General features: G+C 41.5%; 1 protein-coding gene across 2 annotated transcripts in view; it reads right to left on the bottom strand.

Annotated features, from left to right (window-relative positions):
- NDRG1 (N-myc downstream regulated 1) overlaps positions 1-23,319 on the bottom strand; it is a 40,416-nt gene extending 17,097 nt beyond the window's left edge. The window contains exons 1-5 of one of the 2 annotated variants that reach the window (XM_075581836.1): positions 23,165-23,319; positions 8,265-8,345; positions 7,035-7,070; positions 1,027-1,132; positions 36-156 (exon numbers count right to left, since the gene is read on the bottom strand). In XM_075581836.1, coding sequence (XP_075437951.1) covers positions 36-156; positions 1,027-1,132; positions 7,035-7,070; positions 8,265-8,330 — 329 coding nt within the window. In that variant the 5' untranslated portion in view covers positions 8,331-8,345; positions 23,165-23,319. Of the gene's footprint in view, positions 1-35; positions 157-1,026; positions 1,133-2,413; positions 2,567-7,034; positions 7,071-8,264; positions 8,346-23,164 lie in introns of those variants that run through there. The other variant, XM_075581842.1, reaches the window with a different exon arrangement.
- Positions 23,320-23,649: the final 330 nt, after the last annotated feature.

The following is a 23,649-nucleotide window of genomic DNA, read 5'->3' as shown; positions in this document are numbered from 1 at the left end:
AGGCAAAACCACCAATAAACTGATGGGCGTGTTACCCAGCTGGGAACGATGGTGCTCCTTCCTGCTGGCCAGGCGCGTCCACGTGACAGACAGAGAAGTGCTGTGTGATTTCATGCATGTCTTCAAAGTTAAAGAGGGAGTTGAAACAAGTTGAATCTGTGTAGAGGGGGGGGGGGGGGAAAGCACACACACATACACACAAGCAGTTAGAGGAATTGTATTTGCAGTAGTAAAAACAGGCTCCAATTTAACATGGTTTAGTAAAAGATGGGTCTCAGAGTCCAGAGTATTTACCATGGTGTAATTTCAGAAGACACCTAATGGCCCATTTAATTGTGAATTCTAGTGTTTAAAGGAGTACTGAGGTTAATTCTTAAACAGTTTATTTTCTCAGCAGACCATGCAATCTTACAATGTTTTAATGATGGGGGGGGGGGGGGGGAGGGGGGAAACTGTATACTAGTGCTAAATATAGAAATATATAAAATGGTGTTTAGAAAATGGCTGCACTATAGGGGGCATCCGTGCTAGATAGAAAAAAAAAGGGGGAATCAAGAGAAAATTGAGAACCTAAGTATTCAAAATCAGCAACGGAAACCCGATGTTTCAGTCTCCAGAAGGAAGTCCCTCTCTCTGGAGACTGATACATTGGCCAACCATGTATTTTATGGGTCAATAAACACCCTTTTTTTGCTATTGGTCCAGTGTTGATATGCATGGTAGGGTGTGGAGGGCTGCACAATGTGCATGCAAGTCTACAGACTACATTGGAGTGATTACACTGAGTGAATATTAGCTCTGGATCTTGCTCTGTTGGTGGAGTATGTCAAGGTTGCCAGTGATCGGCACTTACAGTAGCAACTTTAATACATTGTGCGTGGAACTCGTATGTTGCTTGGTTATGCATTGTGGTGGCTTGCAAGATAGGAAGATTGTCATGTACAGTATAGGATTCAATTTATTCCAATAATAAAATTACTGGGATATTTGAAGGAATTGTAAGGGGGGAGAAAAAAAAGTGCTTACGGTTTAATCCAATATCGTGGTAAGTTAAAATCACAGGCCTGGTCCCTTTGGGCGTTCCACACATTGTGACGTGGACAATTCCATGTGCAGTTTCAATGTCGTGCTCCTGAAAGATTGCATGAAATCAATAAAGCAATCACAGCCAAAAAAAAAAAACATGATAGATATACTCAGTTGTCATTAAAAATGTAATCAAGCAGAGGTTTGTGAAAAAGTTCAAGGATAATAAAAACTTTTTTTATACAGTATATATTCTTTAATAAAATATTTGAACCTTGTCAAAAAAAGGCATAAAATAGCAACTGTTTTTTTGCGACAATCTGAAAGCTAAAATGTGATTGTAATATAGCTGCAGTTCTCATTGTAGTGTGTTTTATTTTTTTTCCATTTTCTCCCTTAAAAAAAAAAAAATCAGTTATGAAAACGTGCAGCAAGTGTTAATTTGTAGTTTTTTAAAACCATTTTCTTTATAAAACAGTAAATGCACATAGTAATGTCGCATCTAAACAAGTCTCCCTAAAAATTGCTGCAAAGTGATCAAATCCAATTCCAAAATATACAAGAAAACAATGTTTGTTTAGATTTGGGGAAAGTTTAACCCAATGTATTTGTAGCTATTAAAAATGAGCTTACGTTATGTTTGCAACCCTTCACACTGAAGTTATGGTAAATAAAAACATTTTTATGTTGGAACAATTTACTAGGGTTTAGATCTAAGTTTGTAATAGATAAAAAGCCTGTCATTAAACAGAAAACTTCAGGGCAAAATTAACAATGCATATAAAAAGGCGCTGTACAGTAGACGTTCCCATGGCAATATAGATTAAAATGTCACTGAAGAACTAAAGCCTCACTCCTGTTTCACAGTACATTTTAGCCACAAATAACAGACTACAAATTGAGTAACTGATGAATTTGCCCTAAAGGCTTTAAAATGTGGTCGTCCATCACCAGCAGATGGAAGTACCAGTCAGAGTTTTGTGATGTGTAATAATAATTATAGCATGTTGATAATACGGCTGATCCGTGGAACATACACTTCTGGTTTCATAGTACATTAGCTTCTCTTATAAATCAGCTACTTTGTAGAAAAAGGTTTTGTTAATTGTCACATGTTGATCAGTAAGTAAGTGGAGGTTAGTGTGCTTGCACTGCAAAAATATGAGAAGTCCACTGAGTTGCTTCGAAAGTGAATATTTCTAACTGCCAGCCTTATAGGACAACAACCTAATCAATTCGACTGTACAATAAAGACAGAAGCACAGATCTGCAAGAGTGACCATCATCTTTGTCTTTTCTCACGGGTCTGCGTGCCATGTTCTAATAACAAAACAATTATGGGCAAGCACTTCTGAAGCTCTGAATTAGGAGTTTAAATCTTACTTACATGACTGCTGGCACAGAAAACAGAATCATCCACACCCGACACCATTGTCAACGAAGCAGATGAACTAATACCTATTGCTAGTGTCCACCATCAACAAGGAGATTTCAATGCAACAGGTTTATATAGACCAGTTGCTGTTTTGCATAAGCACAATAACTCCCAGCATGCATTTCAAACAAAACAAGTTAAGTTGGGATGAGGATGTTCTTAAACGAGATCTGTGCCAAAGGTTCATGATATGACAAATGCTTTTCAAATCCAGCTCAAAAACAAGGTTAAGACAAAACAAAAAGATGGACGCCAAGTGTGTTGGCAGTACTCCAGAAGTGTTAATGCCTTCCTGGCCTCTTAAGAACACATGGCTATGGTCATAAGCCTGGTATTTTTCAGAGCTTCTGAGGTGGATGCAACAAAACAATCTGAACCCACCACAAGTTATGCTTCAAAGCAGCTTCACCTCATATCCACTACTCACACAACATAAGTTGAGCACTATGAAGGAGCTCTGGCTCGTTTTAGCTTAATTACCAATTGCAACAATAGGAAGTCTCTAAAAAGGCTTTGCTCTCATTCAAAGGGATTATACCCCCCATACCAACTTTAATAGCACCTTGACCACTGCACCCCTCTAAAATGAATATAATGAAACGGATAGCACACCTCTGTTAATGCCTATTGTAGAGTTCATACTGTTGCAGACTAAGATAGAACCTCTGATGTGTGCTGTTCATTTTTCCCTCCAGTGATTCAGTAAGCGGAATTAAAAAGGAGATCCATCAGACACCGAGAATCATTGGATTGGATAGTGTGCGTTTCTATACCCTGGGTTTAACAACCTTAGTTTTAAGGTTTACTGCTCATCAGCAGTTTGTACCGGCATAAAAAGCACCCATAGTATAACCAAACACGTCCAAAGTGCATCATTCAATAAAGCTGAAGACTGAAAGGGTTGTGGATCGCATACTTTAGCTACTCTGCATAGGACTTGTGCTGTACGGATTCCTCGAGTTACAGTTATACATCCTGAGATCCTATAGGAGGGACCACAGAAAAGAGTGGTTCCTTGTCTGTGTACTTCAAAGCCCAGAAAATATGGATTAGTATTATTTGCAGTATTTGGAGTATTTTAAATCACTTTGGGGGTCTGTGTGTCAGGCTTACGCCACGTTAGATATGAAGTCACTTTTTGGCAAATAAAATGCAAGAAGTGCAATGCACAGAGATGCAGAATATGATACATCTCAAATTCTGTGCATTGTATAACTCCTCTCCAACCCCCTACTGTCACTCCAAGGTGCAAGCTAGAGCAGACAAGGCAAAATGATTTGATACATTAGGTGCAGGATAAAAATGGCCTGGTTGTGCTCCAAAATGGCCTTGATACAGCGACCCCTTTGCTGTGGAGCAATGCTCTGCAAAGTAAAAAAATTAGCGGTCACCTCTGGTAGGAAATACAGAGGGATTGTTTCCCATGGTGTATTTTGACACATGGAGTAGTGGTCTTTTAATAGACGTGAATAATGCTAGACAACAGCTGCACTACTTAAAAAGGCTTAAAATCTACAGAGGGTGCACTATTTGGCATATGCTTATTATTCTAGACAGTAGTACGTCGAACATAGTGCAATTTTGTTTCACACTTTTGCTGCCAATGGGCAGAGCGAGGTTAGATCAAAGCTCGAACCCCATATCTCTTAAATATACAAGAGCTTCCCCTGCACATTTCAATGTTAGTCTATTATAGAGTTACGATTAAGAATGCACTTTTAACCCCTACAGTGCCAGAGGGGCCTGCAATACATTGCTCTCCGTCACCTGTAACTATTCCCCCCCCCCCCCCAATAGTGGTTTTGCCTTCTCTTACCCCTACTATTCGTGCCTATGTACCCCCCTCTGGAAACAGATGGCTGCACATAACAAGCAAACGTCTATGTTATTAACCAGCAATTCGCATTAAAACACTATCTCAGGACAGACGGGGGGGGAAACTCGTCTAGTTCACTAATCTGATGGAGGGATGAAGACAAACACCATCTGTCCAGACTTGCTGACCTCTATGCTTCACAGCATTGTCACAATCACAATGTTAGACTTGTGTGCATACAAAGAATAGAAAATGTCAAAGTAACCTTTTAAAAGTATGCACTCACGTGAACATACCCTGCAAAGTGCCGTAGCGGCGATCAGGGCAGCACCTCATGGACACTCCCATTGGTATCAAACCTACATACTAATGTAATACAGTATGAACACTAACCCATGTAACCAACTTTCCCACCTGCACCTACAGCATGAGTGCAAGTTACTGGTATTCAGAGGATGTTGGAGCAGAAGGGAAGGTGGTGGGGAGGTGTAATTATTGGGAGGGCTCAAAAGAGCTTCTATTGTTTGTTCAATCTGGATCTATAGATAGAAGTGTGTCTTCACTTGTTGTTGCGTTCCATTGCAGAACGCCCTCTCAAAGCTCTGGGCGTCATCGCTGTTTACGTATTTTGTTTTACCAACATACTAAGTAGATCTAGAAGTTCAAAGGATTTGGAGATTGACGGGCAGCAGCGGTTAGACGGATTAGCCTCTGCTTGCTTATTAGGACACACTGTATATAGCACGTCCGCCAACTAGGTAAACAAAGAGCAAAACAAGACGCTGTTGATAAAAATGGCTACCCAAGCCGTTGCTGCACCTGACCCACAATTAGGGGTAACAAATAATAATAAAAAAAAAAAAAAAACTGCAGTTTTCAGATTTAAATATATGTGGTCATGCATTTAACATTTTGGGGGTTCTTTGCTTAAACCCCCCCCGGCTGCAAAACTGGGCCGTAATAATAGCAGCAGAAATACCCCAGCGTCAAAGGAAAAGCCCCACTGGCTTTAACACAATTTGTACAGGTTGATAAATATGGTGCTCTTTTGCGCTGGTTTGGTCTCTTTATTACAGCCAGGAAGCTATAGTAAATCTCCCCCTTTAACTCCTTGACTGCTATAGGGACATAAAATTACATTTGTGGCAGGGACTCGTGGAACAAGATAAATATGAAAGCCACAGGTTATATTCTTGTTTTAACCACATTCCTTTTTTTTTTTTTAAATGACCCCGTTAGGTTTTACTCATTTTTTGGGGATAACAGTCTATAGGAGCAATGTATTAAACTGTGATAAGGACGTTTGCATCTCTCCGTATTCATGAAGTCCTCATGGCATCTACAAGTGATACCTAGGAAATATGCAAATAAGTACTACATATTCCCCAGGTATCTCGGGCATGTGCCCAGGTCTTCAAATTCTCGCTTACATTTCGCGTTCAGAACAAGTTTTCGCGCAAGTTCACAAGCCTCAGGAATTCGCGAAATTAGTATTCGTGCCCCATTTGTGCTCGCCAACCATGGAATTGTGGGACAATGCGCAAATGGTAGTATGCGTATCCAGATGGTGCACTTGTGTGTCGCCTGTTAATTCATTAGTCTCTGTAGCAAGAGCAATTTGGACATTTTAGGGAATTTCTGGTGAATTTGCAATGCACATTGAGGAACTCCCATTCAAGACTATGGGAGCCAAGCCAGCTCTTGATGCATGTGCCCAATTGGCTTTTAATGCTGCGATTTTTTTGCAAAGTTCAGATTTCACAAGAAAATATTGAAAATGTAATATGATTTCGCAAAACTCCACAAGAACCACCCACCCCCCCCTCACATCTTTATTCCCAGCTACATTTAGACTCACTATGTGGAGTACAGGCATACCCCGCATTAATATACGCAATGGGGTCAGAGCATGTATGTAAAGGGAAAATGTATTTATAGTGAAGCACTCACTTTTCCCACTTGTCGATGCATGTACTGTACTGTAATCGTCATATATGTGCATAACTGATGTAAATAACACATTTGTAACAGGCTCTATTGTCTCCCACTTGCGCACAGCTTCGGTACAGGTAGGGAGCTGGTATTGCTGTTCAGGACGTGCGGACTGGCGCATGCGTGAGCTGCCGTTTGCCTATTGGGTGATATGTCCTTACTCGCGAGTGTACTTAAAGTGAGTGTCCTTAAACCGGGGTATGCCTGTATAGGTTGATCTTTTGGAGGGATATAAATAAAATGGGCCATCTACTAATTGGGTCTCGCCCATTTTCTCAGCCAATTTTGCATTGGAGATATCACAGTTTTATTTCTTGCCCACTTTTTGGCAGTTTTAACTTCTAGAGTGCCAGAAAACCAGTGCACCCGAGATCCACGAGTCTTCCAGATTAGCGACCACATTATCCACTTCCGATCTTGTTCACATTCCAATGAAGCATGGAAATGTGATCTGACCTTAGAAAACCAGCATTAATAGCATGACATTCCCTGCAAGTCATAAAGACCCATACAGTGCAAGCCCTCAGAACATTCAGAGATCAGTATAGGATAAGGGATATAAAATAAAGATAGCCCTTTATAAAAGCAAATTTAGAGAACGCAAAGTACAATCCTCTAACTGAATTAAAATAAATAATTCCTTTTGGGTTCCAGTCCAGAAATGGGAGACCAGATTGCATGGAATGCGCATCTGTCAAAGTGCATTTAAAGATCTTAATTTGAACAAGTGAATTCCAGGAGACATCCAGGTACAGGCGATCTTACCTGAATCTCATACTCCGGAAGCAACACAGTAATTCCCTAAAAAAAAAAAAAAAAAAAAAAAAAAATACATGAGATTGCAGTTAAAATCAATAGCTTCAGATCTTCCCTAGGAAATTTGTCAGCAGTAAAAAAACAAAAAAAAAAAAAAACAAAGTTGAAAACATAAAACATATGGGCGGAGATTCACTAAACTGTGGTGCAGGATAAAGAACTGCCGTGGATAGCAGATCACATGGGATCCCAGTGAACAGGTACCAGAGGTCAGCAAACCTCCCCCTATATGATCCGCACCAACCTCATTTCCGTTTTGCTAGTTTGTTTCATATAAAGCAATAGAGCTTGAAAGCAAGTATAGTACACACCAATGTATAAAATATGTACAGCTATTATACAATTATTTACCTTCATGAAAACTAAATTTTTAGCGAGTTATCTGTGACTACACTATATTGGCTTTGCAAACAATGTAGTTTTGCACAGCATTTGCCGGTCCGATCATTATCATACTCTTGCACTTAAAAAAAAACAAAAAAAAAACACCCAGACTAGGAAGTGTGTCTAAAATGCAATTTAACCCTTCCAAGTATTGAGGCCAGAAATTAACCCAGTCATCGATTGGCTGATTCTGCCGGAATGAGAAAGGTTTAACAAACATCACTTTACTGTAGTGCCAACGAGTATTCCAAAACAAATCTGGGGCAATCACCAACAAGACCAAGGTACATCCTGGAACATTTCAGTGACATTTCTGCAGACAGATTAATGGCCCATCGGATTAACAGCGGGGGTCCCTGGCAGTCCCATTCAAACTGAATGGGACTGCCTGGGACCCCTGCTGTGTTAATCCGATGGGCCATTAGTCTCTGCAGAAATGTCACTGAAATGTTGCAGCATGTGCCCAGTATGTACCTGGGTCTTGTTGGTGATTGCCCCAGATTTTCCAAGGCAAGTTTAAGGCAAGTTTTAGAATACTTGTCGGCGCACCTGTATCTTCCTGTGCCTCAATCATTGCTCAATGCGTGAGAGAACTGTCAATTTTCTGTTACTGTTGCCCTCACAGGTCTGTCCTGTTCTACAGAAGAGGACACACCAGTTGTAGGAGACGGCAGGGGGTTTGGTAACTGGTTATACAAATACCTAGAAGAGTCACAAACTTGCCAATATAGAAATACTTAGGGGCTTTTAAATTTAATTTGTTATAAAGAACGGGGAAAAAAAACAAACACATACGTCTTCTTTTTCCACAAGGAGAGGTTTCACCTCTGCAAAATTCAGGTCCTGAAGTGGAGTAGACATGGTTCTCTCTTCTACCTGAAACAAAGAGACAAGGCATTCAATGCACAGAACTGTATCCATTTGCTGCCATAATGCCAAGCAACATATGATGCACATCATAAAATAACCAACCTAAACCTTTGCCTGGTTATTTAAAGCAGCAAAAAAACATGTGAAATTATTATTATTATTTTTTTTAAATAAACCAGTTCTGGAGTATTCAATTATTATTTTTAAAAAAAATAATAATAATACTATATGCTATAAATAGTATCCAACTCAATGCCATTTTTTAATGAGTGTTAATGCCTACTTTGATTTCTATAGCAGGTTTAGCCACCTCCCCCGCGGTGCAAGATATTTGCAACACTTTCCCGTTTGTGATAATTTGTTGCAAATGTTCCCCGCAGTTTGAGCTGTAAACTGTAACAATAGCTAATGTTACCTTAGCAGCTACAATGTATCCTTATATTACTGAGTTACACTGACTAAAGCAGCCATTACGTTAGTCAGACAATCGGGATTTTGACAGATGTATAAACGGGAGCACCAAACGATCGCCAGCTCAGATAAGAATGTATAATTCTACATTCGTCACATGCTTTGCATAAAAATTGCCGTTTTTACCCCTTTAGCACTGAGGCCAGCATATTGTTAACCTGACACGACACACAAAGGGTTAACAGAATAATGTTCTCTTGGAGTAGAGCTACACCAATCCAATAATAATAAAAAAAAAAAAAAAAAAAAGTTTTGTTGAACATTAAGTAAACAATGTATCATGTGTCAATGTGAGCCACAGCCTCAAGGTTAACACCTCGCAGGACGTTTCTGCAAGCTTTACTGCAAGGTGCAGTAAAAAGGGTGATGTGTCCCAATCTCAATTCTGGAGCCTTGTTAAATGCGCCAACACGGACAGCACCATGAGGTAAAAGTAGATCACAGGTGTTACTAAAGTAAGCTAGGAATGAGCAATACTAGGTTGCAACACTGACCAAGTTCAATTTTCCGGATGGCCTTTAAATTAAGAGCAGCATTATTATTTAAATATAGCATATTCTATTAAGCGTGACACGTTCCTTCCCATTATATTGATGGGACGGTAATGAGGTGGATGGGAGCCACTATAAATACTCTGGTTTAAAGATATTTTATTGTAAAGAATCCCAGATTCCTTGAAACATCTGCCTGCCAAATTATTTTGGGTCATGTTCCTGGAGCGTGTGCACAACCAAAAAGATAGTTAGAATTGAGTCAGTCTGACTATTTTGCTCATGTTGAATTTGAAAAGTACAGTAGGCTACACAAAGAGTTAAAGGGTATAAGGAGCAGGAGGCAACCCAAAGTGTCCTCTCTGCTTGGGGAAAATCCCTTCATCTTTCTGTGCCCCAGACCTAAAAAAATAGAGCACATATTTGGGGTACAGAACTGCATACACTGTCAGTACAGTACTATGCAAGGAATAATATATATTTCCACAGGAAACATCCTCATTTTACTTGGACAGCATGTCTTCCTCAGATAGATACAGGAGTTTTTCTTGGACGTTATTAGGAAAGATAACAAAAAATGAGTCGGGGAAAATGTTAAAGGCTCAAAGAAAAAAAAAAAGTAGATGGATAATGACAAGCCAGAAAGAACAAATTGTTGGTAGAGAGCCTACAAGAGATTCAGGACACGGCAGCCCAAGAGATGGAAGATAAAACAAACAAATGCTGATTGGGGGTGTCATTAAGGATAGAGAGTGTTCGATAAAATTGCATGAAGAAAAATGACCTAGTTTGCTGGCACAGTTCTATATATTAATTATTATTATTATTATTATTCAAAAACTTAACAAGCAGATCCTTCAAAATGTGGAGATGGATCCTCAATGCAGAGTATGAGAGGAGGACCAGCAGCACCGACACCATCCCTTCCAGAGGAAACAAGTCTCAATCATTGTAGAGGAGGATTAACGGATCTGGGAATTTAAATACAGGGACGTACAATCTGCACCTTTCCCAGCAAATAACTTGGGAACCAGAGGATCCCTGGAGCTGAAATTAACATGGATTGGAGGGATGCCCTTTTAAATGTCCCAAAAGATAATTTCCTGTGTTTAAACAGGATAATTTCCCTTCTTGATGTAATGGGAGAAGCAGGTTCCTCCTATACTGAAAAGCAACAGCATTCCTGGTCCAAAGATTACCAAATGGTGCCAAGATTTTCTAACTTTGTCATCAGTACAAAAATAAAACACTACAGACCTGAAAATCACAGACTGCCTACGATGTGAGAAAATAATCTACAGTTGGGCTAGCTAATCCGATCAGAGGCCTGTCATATACACCTCTATTTTGTGTATATAAAGAGAAAACGGGGGACAAAAATATACATATAGCATGATTCCTGAGATATTGGCAGGACTGCAAAATAAAGTATTCATTGTATGTATTGTTCATCCTTCCTGTCCAGTCTCACAGCCAGGTTCTCTTTAACACTTGGTGCATAGGAGGTTTTTGGTTCCCCATAAAGACAACACTATGCTCTTTGGCAAGTACTCCTGCTTCACATGATGTTAATTTACAGGAGTGTTAGAACATAAAAAAGGGCAACTTAATATTTATGTAGGGGGCAAAATTAGGTGTGTGCATGTTTAGTGCAGCATCAGACCAACCTGAAGCTGGTCACAGTCTTCCCACACGTGGCTTCTAATGGGACCAATGAGTACAAACTGCTGCTGTTGGGGAAGACAGCCTGGAAAGATCGCATAACTTTTATTCTGGTATTTAGCAGCCATTACCTCCAGCCTTACATATTTCCTATAAACATGATTTGTCTGTGCTCCTACAGTACACTTGAAGAAGAGACCCATGAGGGTTTGAGAGTGCTGTACCTCATCATTACACCTATAAATCTCAAGCTGCTCTACTAAATGAATCACAACACAGCTGTAGCCACAAAGGCATATACTGATTGAATTAGATGCATATGCAGAAGCAGCCAACACAAACCCAAGCTTTTGACTCAATAGTATAACAAAAAGTTTTTGAAGCGGACCACATGTGCAAGGGGGGGGGGGGGGGGGTATGGTTTGCCAAGCAAAGGAAATGGAGTTACAAACAAGACAGGAAGCACAGCAAAAATAGAAAATTATGTGCAGTTGACACACAAAACTGGCTTTGTCTGAGCAGCTGCTTAAAATAAATAAACACTCCTTACAGAGGCTGTAAGCCATTTTTCTATAAAAATAAATATAAAAAAACGCATGTCCAGGATCTTTGTCCCATGTTGCAAGTTGAACCAGGGTGACGTTTGGTGCCAGGCCCCTTGACCTTCGTTTGTCAGCAACAGGATCCAACTTTCGCCTGACATGAGGAAGCCTGGGGCCCACAGACTACTTCTCACCCAAGGGGTGTGTGATCTTACTTCTCCGGAGCAGCCCTCCTTCTGCACTGTTGCCATGATGATGCGGCACCAAATGCTGCCGACACCGCTACATTGCAAGAGGAAGGCCGCACTTCAAGGGATTGTCCTGGCTAGCAAGTACACTTACCTACTTCTATAGGGGGGGGGGTAGTATCTATTCCTAAGAGTTAGGCATTAAATCCAAGTTACATAGAGACATTAATTTCTGCCAGCTTCTCATAGTAGTTCTAGAAAAAAAAATAACCCTATATATATTAAGTTGCAATTAACCTATCATGCGTTCCTCTGTTTAGTTGACAAAACTAAACCAGCTCCAGAAGAAAAAATATATTATTAATGTAACCCCGGTCTCTTATCAGCCCCAGAGACCCCCCATGTAGCGCTCCGAGGCTCTGTGGCACACCCGGCTAGGGGGGGCCGCCATGACAGGTTGCGCGAGCGTGTGCGTTGGTCGCGCAGGCGCAGTAAGGGTAGCGCACGCGGTCCCAATGCTAAAGAGGTCCTGAGTGGACTACAATTCCCAGCAGCCTCTGGGGATTGCCCTTTCACCCACATCACGTGCAGCCAGCCAGCAAATAGGGTTTTGCAGCTTCTCCTGTGGAGGAAGGCTACAATGTTGCGGGGACCACGTTTGTCAGTTGAAGCAGGAAGGGGAAGGAAGGGTGTAGGGAGCAAGTGGCTCCTACACCAGGTAAGGTTCCTCAGATCCCAGGAAGGCCCCAATCCCCACCAGGGTAGGGGGTAGGTATTGAGGGACGGCCCCTAGGTTAGGGACCCTGCCCTTAGGTGTGAGTGTGCAGTCTTGTTAGTGTCACGGCTGGTAGTGCTGTGAGCACTGACAAGTAGGCACAGTGTGTGTGTGCAGTGTAGCTGCAGGTACCGGTTGAGTGCAGTGCGGTTGCTGCAGGTACTGTGTGAGTGCAGTGCGGTTGCTGCAGGTTTAGGTCGAGTAGTCAGAGGGGATCCGGGAGGTGAAGAGAGAGGTAGTGTGGGTGCAGGGGGTCAGTGACCCACCTGCATAGGACAGGCTACCCCGTAGGCCCCTAGGAGTGTTCCCTTAAGTCACCGAAGGTTGCTGTGCTGCAGGGACGGCCTATAGTAGTAGCGAGCGTCACCCTTACTGTGTAGACAGCTAGGGACAAAGAGGCAAGCGTGCGGAGCAGGTTGCTGGAGAGTTGTCTGGGACCAGACGGCTGGACATTAAGACCCAAGAGGCAGACCGTGATTCATCTGACCCTTTGCGAAGAGGTACCGGTCACCGCCGTGACCGGAAGGTACTATAACATCAAGTGCACCAACACCGGTAAACAGGCGCTGATCCCGCCTTAGGCTAAACTCTTTAGGAACACTGAGTGAATGGTTAAAGAACTGAGCCTATACCATCACTTTAAAATATATGGACACGGTGTGTGGGGCACGCGGTGAAGGGACGGAGACGTTACTCCTGATGAGTGGGCGAGCCACTAAGGTTATACAGTTATAGTATAAGGTTATATGTGTTGGGTCATATTGCAATAAGATAGAGTGATATGGTATCGTGCATTATCTTATAGTAAAACTGGTTGCATCATATATGTGTGTTGTTGTATTTCTTGCCCAGGGGAATCTCACATCACGGGGATCCTGGGTAAGTGGAGGCGCTGCGTTAAGTGTATGAGTGTTACCCCAGGCTCCCAGCTAGCGGAGGCTCAGATCTCCTGGAGCCGCAGGTGTTGAACAGCGACCAGTAGTTCCTTTGGAAGGGTTCAGAAAAAGGGCTACATTAAAATCACCAGCTGCTATGTTACCGACGGACATACAGTAGGACAGACACCCAGGATTTTGGTAAATCTTTGTACAAATGGCTAGGGAGATGCCCAAGTTAGGACATTTGAGTTAAAAAAAAACAAAAAAAAAAAACAAAAAACCACTAGTCAGCCAGCATGTTTAAAAGGGATGTCCTTCCTAGGACCAACAGCAATTAGTAGCAGTGGCATATTACAAAGCTTAGGCTAAGGCCCCAGTGCCTGCGCTGCACACGCACCTGCGAGGCTGGCGGCGGCGCATGTAGCCGAGTTCCCCGGTCTGCAGTGAGCTGCAGGGGAAAAGATGAGGGGGGCGTGACGGGGGTGCGGCCGTGATGTCACCTAGCAGGTTCGCCCTCATTGGCTGAACCGCTGGGGGTGTGGCCTAGCGCTCCATTGCTAGTTCCCCTCACAATTTTCTTGCAGGCTGGAGGGAGAAAAAAAAAAAAAAAAAAAAAACTCACCACGCAGTGCGGTGGCCATTGTGGGGCGGCTCTTGTCCCTGCAGCGTCCGCCAAAGCGGGCGCTGCAGTTGCCAGTGGGGACATAACCAAAATCACTAATTGCCCAGATTTAGGGTATTAAAAAAAAAAAAAAAAAAACACCCCACACGAATTCCAGGATCTGCAAGTCAATTATTAATGGTTTATCTTTTGGCTAAAGAGAACATTACAATTACTTTACAAAAAGAGTTAAAGTGCAGAGAAGTATCTGTCAAGCCTACATTTTACACTCCTACGCGTGTGACATTCAGGCTCAGGTACTTCCTTCTCCACACTTTTTTTTTTTTAAACTAAAGTAGCCACTTACAGCAAGTTGTTTATTTTGACTACTATACTTTAAAAAAAAAATAAGATACTATGAATTAGAGAGACACACACACAAATGTTAAGAACAGATATTTGTACGAGTGATACACCGTTAAGATATTATAATAGGTTTATATGTATGTTAACCCCCGCTTCAGCTTTACTATAGAACAATGAAATTGGTGCTGCAAAGGGCGTATAACTTAATACATTGTGGACAGACAGAGCCCCTGTAGATAGCACTCTGTTTCTGTATGAATTGGTGATTTATTTAAAATAGCTTTATTAATTGACAATATCGTTAAAATTTTGGGGTTTAAAACAATGATTAAATGATGCCAAGTGTGGCTAACTCTATGGATAGGTGTATCCAGAGGAGTATACAATGGTGTATTAATGCCCAGTGTTAGGGTAATTCACTGGCCCTAGTGTTCCTCATATGGAGAGAATGGGCTAGAGTTCTTGTAATGAAAGTAGCGGCTGTGTGGACCACAGATGTAGTGCCCAAGTATTGAAATACTAGTAGGTGCACTAGTTGATTGGACCTGTACTTAGCTGCTTTTGGGCTTCAGCTATTGGTACATTATAGACTTGTGTATATAGATCTAGGTCTATGTGCACCTATTATGAGTTTTTAACACCAGCATGTGTGGGTGGTGGTATTTAAATACAAGTGTGTGATACTTAACACGTGTACATCCCAAGTGTGTAATAACAGGGCTAGAATAGACACTAGTATTAGTTTTGCAATACTGGTAAGTTAGTGGCACTGCTGTAAATTCTGTATATACATATACCTAATTAACAGCTGAGTACTGCTCCTTTTAGGGTATTAATATCGGTCTATTATGAAAGACCTTTCCCTAGTTGGTGTAGTGCTCTTCATATGTGGTAATTTATTAGAACTCTAGCCCATTCTCTCCATATGAGGAACACTAGGGCCAGTGAATTACCCTAACACTGGGCACTAATACACCATTGTATACTCCTCTGGATACACCTATCCATAGAGTTAGCCACACTTGGCATCATTTAATCATTGTTTTAAACCCCAAAATTTTAACGATATTGTCAATTAATAAAGCTATTTTAAATAAATCACCAATTCATACAGAAACAGAGTGCTATCTACAGGGGCTCTGTCTGTCCACTATGTATTAAGATATTATAATATAATAATAATTTTTTTGTTTTCTTTGTTCCCCTTCCACCATTCACCTCACCTTCCCTTTGTTGCCCCATCCTACTTTTCCTTTATCCCTTATCCTCCTGTACATCCTATATATGGCCCTACTTATATGTTGTCTGTTTGCCTAGTGTGGCGTAGTCAGTTGTTTGACTTATTTGTGCACTGATTACATTTTCACATTTGTTATATACCAGTGACTTTGTATCTATTATTAGGGTGTGCTGGATTTTCTTCAGTACTTTATTGTGTTTGAGAGGGATTGGGCCCTCTCTAGTCCGTGGCACCCCGCTTTGTGTATACTTATCTACTTTGTGTGAGTGCTGTCTATTACTTTTGTCTATAAGATATTATAATGCTTTGTCAGGCGATTCTTAACCTTTGTTACCTTCATTAACCTGCGATTGAAGTCAGTGGGACGTTTAGTACGCTGGTTCCCCAATCAGCACCCTCCCAGTTTAATGAATAACCCCCATAAATGCTCAACAGGTCTTGTGACCACTATTAACGGCAAAACAAAGTCATTTTAGAAAGGAGTGGAAAAGAACATTGAGCTGATCTGATGTTAACGATTACACCTGCATAAGTGAGGAATGTGGACGGCCAGGATATCAGTATAAAGTCTTTAGCCCACGAGCTGGAGATCGCTGGAAACGCATAACCCCCTTACAATAAAAACTACCTTTTGGTGTCAGAAGGTCCAACAGAAAAGGTTTTAAAAAAAGGAGAACATTTAAAAAAGTAGTGAGAGTCACTTATTGCCCTCGGTTTAATGATCACATGCTGCAATGTTTGTCAAGAGAAATAATTCAGAGTAACCACTGAACGTTGCATACAACAGTCCAGATGCTTTCACTTCTGTATGTGGTTAGTTTGTACGGTAACTTGAAATACAGTTGAATAAAGACCAGCCTACCGAGATGTTTTTAGTCAGATTTCTCAAATAATAACCAAGCTAGTAAAGCTTTCCCTCGAAGTCGGACTAGTTGGGGCCAATTCAATATACGCAGTAGCAGCTGATCATACAGCGTGTGGCCAAAACCTCCCCCACTGACTTGAATGGGATAGTTTCACATTTAGCTGCTTTGGCGTATATAGAATTAGTCCCTTAGTACAACAACAACACAAAAAAGTAACAAAAAGTTATTTTTTTGTGGACATCTGAAAGCTTAATGTTTCTTTAGCTTAGATTTTCTATTTCATGTTCCAAGAAACACCAAACCTTCAGAGTTTATAAAAGCTGTGCTTCACAAAGCGTCTCCATTTCAGTGTCCATGTTTCAAGTTTAGTTAGCCAATATCAAGTTACACAAAGGTTCAGATTCACCGAAGGGTGCCAAGCGTGCACATATATTAATATTTTTTGTTGTCAAACCAGCTACTTGCCTCGGTCCATAGTTCACTTTTGTGGTAGGAGGCACTGTCTGTTTACAAGACAGATTAGCTCTTGGCTGTAGGGGAAGGGGGAAAGGGAGAAATGGGCACAGTGCAGTTTTCCATGTTGAAGGCCTACACCAGTCATGGGTTAAAGCCAACGATGAACGTGTTGTAGTACAAAATGATATGAAGTAATACAACTTCTTCTTGTTCATATTAATCCTACATTGTCACTCATTTAGAAGGTATAGATCTACATCCATATCTCCAGGACTGGTTGGAGAAAAAAAAAAAAAAAAAAAGTGAAATATTATATAGCAGGGTTCCCCCCCCGGGCCCCCTTACATCTGGGAGTGTGTGGAGGTGACAGAGTCGCCAGTGGCTCCCCTTGCAGGGCACCGCCATGTATAGAGTGATTGCGCATGTGCAGAGTAGGTGGCCATCCCAGGGAAGGTAGCTGTGGGGACTACAGACCCCAGCATGCCCAGGGGCAGAGACCATGTGAATCAGCACAGCCAATGGGGCTACAACCCCCCTGCACACAGATCGATACTATTCGCGCACTTGGAGCTTGCCAGTCAGAGCTGGGACGAGGAAGGGGTAGGGTGTCAGTGACCGCTGCACTAGGACAGGGACCCCTTAGGCCCCGACTCCCATATAGATTGTGGCTGTGCTAGGGACTTGCCCTTAGATAGGGACATTGCCCGCTTAGCATCTCAGTTAGGGATACAGTCAGGACACGGCTGTGGACTGATGCTGTGGCAGTCTGGTACCAAGCCACCATACGGAAAGACTCTATCCAAATGTGGGACCCTCCTACCGGACACCACCCAACGCGGAGGAAGACTCGTCGCTGATGGCGAGGGACCGAAGGCATGTAGCTACTGTCGGCTTCACTGGGTGACAGAGCACTCGGTAGGTACAGCAAGTGCACCAACTATACACACATTAGTGGGGGTGCACTGTCTCACACATTTGGGTGGGAGTTGCTTCTTGTGGACACCGGGGTGGTTGGTTGCCCAAGGGTCCCTCAGGACTGTGGAGGAAAGAGGGAGGACTATATTGCCAATGTATGGACACCGGGTTGGGGGTTGTTGGAGGGCACGATCGTGCATGACCTGGTGGGTGGAAATATATATGTATTCTTTTGCCTGCAGTAAAACGGTTATACGTACAAGCGTGTGTTTTTGTATGGGGTTCATGTAATGGGGTTATCCTACATAGTAGGATCCCATACAGGTGGAGGCGCTACCAAGTGATTACTCAGGTACACCCCAGGCTCCCAGCAGTAGAGGCTCAGGCCTCCTGTGAGACGCAGGTATAGCAGCAAATATGCAGTAGCCGCCATTCTCCCAAGGGGTGGGTGGAACATGCGCTACATACAAAAAGCGTAACGTTTCAGCTCTCAAGGAGTATTGCGACCCGGGTCCAGTCTCAGTGGTGCCACAAGAACACACACACCATTTTTGTGTGGTTAGTATTATGTCATGTGTTAATATGATACATTATACCATGCAAGTCTCCAATTACCATTTGATTGGTTAATGTTGCATGTACTAGTCTTTATACTTCACCTATATCCATGTTCCTCTATCAGATATATGTAATGTATATTTTGCATTTGGTTGTCTATGCATTTTATTGCTGGCTTGTTGTGTGTACTCTTTTGATTACGTACATTGTACAGCTGTGTGCAGTTCGTGAATTGCCATTTAAAAAAAAAAAAAAAAAAAAAAGTGCATAGACCTATCCGTACTACCGATGAAGTCACATGAACTGTGACAAAAGACGTTATATCACGTCAGTGTGAGCTACGGAGATCAGAGCAATGCCGGAGCTGTCTGTATGGTGGTTGTGTGAGCTCAGTCTCCCTTATGTGCTGATCTAGTTGGACCGTTTCAAGACTCCACCAAGTGATTGGAACGTCGCCGATGACCAAATCTGATGCTGGTGTTGTTTACCATGCGAGATGACCAGATCCACTGACTATCTTTCTATCGTGAGATTCTCTCAATGTGCTTTACCTCACTTGTGCGTGCGCCTATCCAGAGGCTTTTTATTTGTATTAATTTTTTTCTACACAGATTTACACTAGGCAGCACACACATTTTCTCTCGATTTACTATAAATGTGGTCAATTCTTCCAAAAGCTGCGGAATTGCTACAGACTTCACTGTTTATATTGGGAACACACACACACACTTTAGTATCTTAACTTTGACAAGATCACAAATACATCAAATCTTTCAGGGGAGAATAATTAGGATGTCATGCCCAGCAATACACAAAGAGACCGTGAGGTTTTGAAAGCTCTGTACACTAACTTCATGAAAGAAGAAAAATATCACAAGAAACACTGCACTTCCTCAGGACCAATACAACTATCCAATTGGAAATATATGCAGCTGAGCAAAAACTGCAAATTCCAAAGCTGCCAGGGTCGAGCAGAAAATTGGCAAGTGGCTATTTTGAAGAATACTCAAAAACTGCTATAGTTAGAGTACATTACCTCCGGGCTATCACTCCAGAGAAAAGGGAGACTTCAAAACTGTCAGATGGAGCCTTTGTCATAGTACTGCTAGCAGGGCCAGCCTTACCTTTGGCAGGGCCCAAGCAAGATGCCGGCAACGGGGCCCTCCTCCTACAGTGTAATGACACCATGGCAATGCATCGCCATGACAACACACTGCAGAAGGCCGCTCCGCAGTAGGCAAGACCTCCATCCTTCACACACACACACCTCCCCACCTGGAGCCGAGCTGTGGTCATGCAAGAAGGGAGAAGAGGGAGCGCGGGCCCCAAATCAACCACCTTGCCTGAAGGCCGGCCCTGCAAAACACCATAATATTTCGTAGCAGATCCATAATAAAAATAAATAAATATATATATATATATATCAGTACCGTGTTAGCCGAGCTTCAATAATCAAAAAAATAAATAGATGATACCGTTCTGTGGCTAACGAAATGCTTTTATTTGTGCGAGCTTTCGAGATACACTGATCTCTCTCTCTCTCTCTCTCTCTCTCTCTCTCTATATATATATATATATAATATTATTATTAATAGAAAGCCAATTGGAAACTAGTCTGTCAAACCATGATATTTATGACCCATTCCAGTGAGGACATTATACCGAGACAGTTATGGTTTGTGTGCTTAATGATCTTCTGGTTTGCTACAGGAAGGGGTTGATTGAACAATCAGTTCACAGTATCAAAATGCTGCAGTGGTCAACAAGGACTATGGGATTTTAATTGAACACCTGAAAGATTTCTGTTCACTGGATGGAAAAGTCCTCAGCTGGTTCAGATCAGCTCACTGGCAGACCACAGAGAGGGTCTTCAGGAATATTCTCCTCTGCATCAGTGCATGTGGTGTGCCACAGGGCTCAATCTCATCTCCCATGTTATTTAAAAGAGTAGATGCTACCGCTGATCAACATTATAAGACAATATGGCTTGGATTATCATGGCTATACAGAGCTCTATTTATCCTTTGCACCAAGGACCCACTAGAAATTCTCAGTGGATGTCTAGTTGCACTCCAGATTTGTTGTAAAGTAGTTTGTTGACATTGAAAGCCCAACGTAAATACAGTCCAAGCGGTCTGAAGGAGCGCATGAATACCTATACTCTCCTCTCTTAAATCTATCCACAGGTGAAGGTCTGGGGACATTTTCCAGAATTTTGTTGACATCTTTTGTGGCACAAAACATTAGCAATGATGCGCCTACTCTGAAACACTCTACTAAGACACCCCCCTCTGCAGATATTTAAAACAAGATCAAGCCCTATTGGTTTGCCCAGGAATTTGATTAATACACCACTAGAAATCCAACATTTAATACTGAACATGCCAGTCTCCATTTTCTTACATCCTATTTTTTAGTGTTAATGGTTTGTCTTTACTTAGTAATTCTAAAGCAGTTTATATCCCACTAGGAGAAGAGTGCTATATGAAAGTTATTATATGCACAAATGCCAGGAGGGGGGGGGGGATATTATACAATGCTTTAGGTGATACAATAGCAGCCACTACATGTACACAATTGCAGTCAATTGTTGTGATGACACATTTTGTAATACTGTACCACCCACTCATTGGTTTCGGAGGTGAAACGAAACAAGGTTGGACACCTTTTTAGAAAGGTATACAGTGATACACCAAATAAGTAAACATCGGAAGGATGTTGATTCAGGGAGTAATCCGATTGCCAATATTTGGAATTCATTTTCCCCCCTTATGAGATATCAGATGATATTTCACTGGGGTTTCTGTTTGCCTTCCTCTGGATAAATATACGGTAAGTACAAATACAGGATAAAGTATCAGTCGTCAAAATTTAGGATAAGTTGAACTTGATGGCCGTACAGTATGTCTGTTTTACCTCATCTACTATGTAACTGTCAGAGACGTGTACTTAGTCTACTGTAGCATAACATATTTCCACTGGAGGGAGCCAGAGGGCAGATCAAAAACTGAAATCAGGGCAAAATCAGAGGCAAGGAGTTAAACGAAAAAAAACTAATAACAAATTATAATAAAATATTCTGAAGTCAAATAATTAGACATGTGAAAGAGTACAGCTTTTATGGAGGAAGGAGGATGAGAGAACTAATCTATTGCCACCATTTGAAGTAAGGTCTGCAGCCACTAAACAGATGAGCTGGAATACAAAAAAAAGTTTGCTAGAAGTCATGTGATTATCCATCACTACTTTCAGCATGAAAAGTACATCTCTATTTCCATATGATAAATAAATAAACTTTCCCCAATAGTTACTACTATTAAACAAAAAGCTGAATTCACATGCAATGTGACCCTTCCAAAAAGTGGCCACTTTTGAATGTAAATGTCATACACAAAAAAATACTGTAAAGAAATACATTTAAAAAAAAATGGAGTGGAACAGCTCACTAAAGAGCAGAATGGTGTAAAGAATATATAACAATGCCGATACTATTTATTAATAAGTGTAGCAATATTTTCTGAAAGCATGCATGAACACATAAGAGGAACTATACTTTTGGTTATACCAAAATCACTACAACAGAATTATTAAATCAAAGAATTAGATTGTAAGCTCTTCGGGCAATAACTTTTTCCTTAATGTTACTTTTGTCTGAAACACTAACATTGTGTTGTTTGTATTATTTGTTATTTATAGGATTAGGTCACGTGTGTTACTGCTGTGAAGCGCTATGCACGTCAATGGCGCTATACAAATAAAGCTATATACGCAATCTCTATTTAGCTACAGCAGACGTTGCACATGTGAACCCCCCCATATTAGTTGCATTTGTGATGATCCATCATTGTGCTTTTTGCAGTGTGGCTTCAAACTTAAACCAGGGCTGTGTGCCAAGAACACTGCAGAATCAGGGCCCATCCATTCTCTGCTCATAAGAAGCTCACTATAGATCTGATCAAGGAGGAGATTAACTCTGCTGCTGCTAATTCCTCTCTGCTCTCCATGTGTCCTAGCTGCAATCTGCCTCCTTTGGATACACAGGAGGACTGTGTGGGGGCTTTATTAACATTTTCAAACAATGGCGCCTATGTACCAAGCGTCCACAAATGTCATTTTTGCTGGAAAAAGGACAATTGGAGAAAAAAAAAACAAATCTCAAAATTTAACCACTTGTATGCACCAACCTTATTTTTTGCCCTCAAAGTGCACGAAAAGCACACACATTTTGATAAACGGAATGCGGTTGGTGGACAGATGTTAATAGTATGTATAATAATATAAAAAAAAAACAGGCATTAAAATTATTCCTCAAGTTGAACCTGGTGTAAACCCTAAAGTCTGTATTGGCAAATTAATACGTTGGAATAGTGCAGCTTTTGCTGTATGAACATGACTTTTGTAGAATGTGGTTTTTAGAGTTAGTCTATGGTGCCCAAGTTTTGTTTGTTTTTTGGTGGGGGGGAAGGGAAGATATCACAACTAATATACACACTGTATTTAGGACTCTTAATGACTCCCTTGTATGTTAACCAGGCACATGCCAAATATATATTCCCATCAGCAAGGCTGCTCTCAATCAATCAACCTTCAAGGGAGTGGAAGAAAATGCCTTACCTACCTCCCTGCAAGCTGACCATCCTACCCAGCACCAAGAAGTAACTTCCACGGAGTTAAATTTCTGGAAGACCATTAATCATATTATACATAAAACCGTCACCTGCCAATACTAGGCTAATAAGGATCACTCACAAGTCACCATCAATTACTGCAGACAACTATTTTGATACTAAATACTGTTCAAAACCTCTTTTCTTACCTTGCACTAGCCAGATGTGGAAACGTACCCAGATGCAGCACCGTCTCTTCTGTCTCCCAGATAAATGAGCATACAATGTTTTTTTGTTTTGTTTTTTTATAAAGCTGATGGCTCAGTGCTGGGGGTTTTATAGGAGATTCTGCAACTCCACCCCTAGCTCTTCCTCCCCCAGACTGAGCTTTGTGTAAGGGATAAAGGGGCTGGAACTGAATGGCCAAAGCCTCCAGTGGATCACCCATTGACACGCCCTGTAAACAGTACAGCAGCATGGAAAGCTCCCCTCCCCACGACAACTCCTGCACTACACTCAAGCAGTAACTAGGCATGTCATGAACATGTCTCAAACACAACTGCAATCAATAGGACAACGCCGGGTTAAAAGCCACAAAAAGTAGTTGGGAAGAGTTATACAACTCCTAGAACTGTTTAACTGCAGTGGAATGAAGGGAATAATAGTGTGGGTTTGGACTTCTAATAAAACCCAG

Source organism: Ascaphus truei, chromosome 2 (assembly GCF_040206685.1).
Source record: "Ascaphus truei isolate aAscTru1 chromosome 2, aAscTru1.hap1, whole genome shotgun sequence".
Lineage (NCBI taxonomy): Eukaryota > Metazoa > Chordata > Amphibia > Anura > Ascaphidae > Ascaphus > Ascaphus truei.
This window is presented reverse-complemented; position numbering and strand designations above follow the sequence as displayed.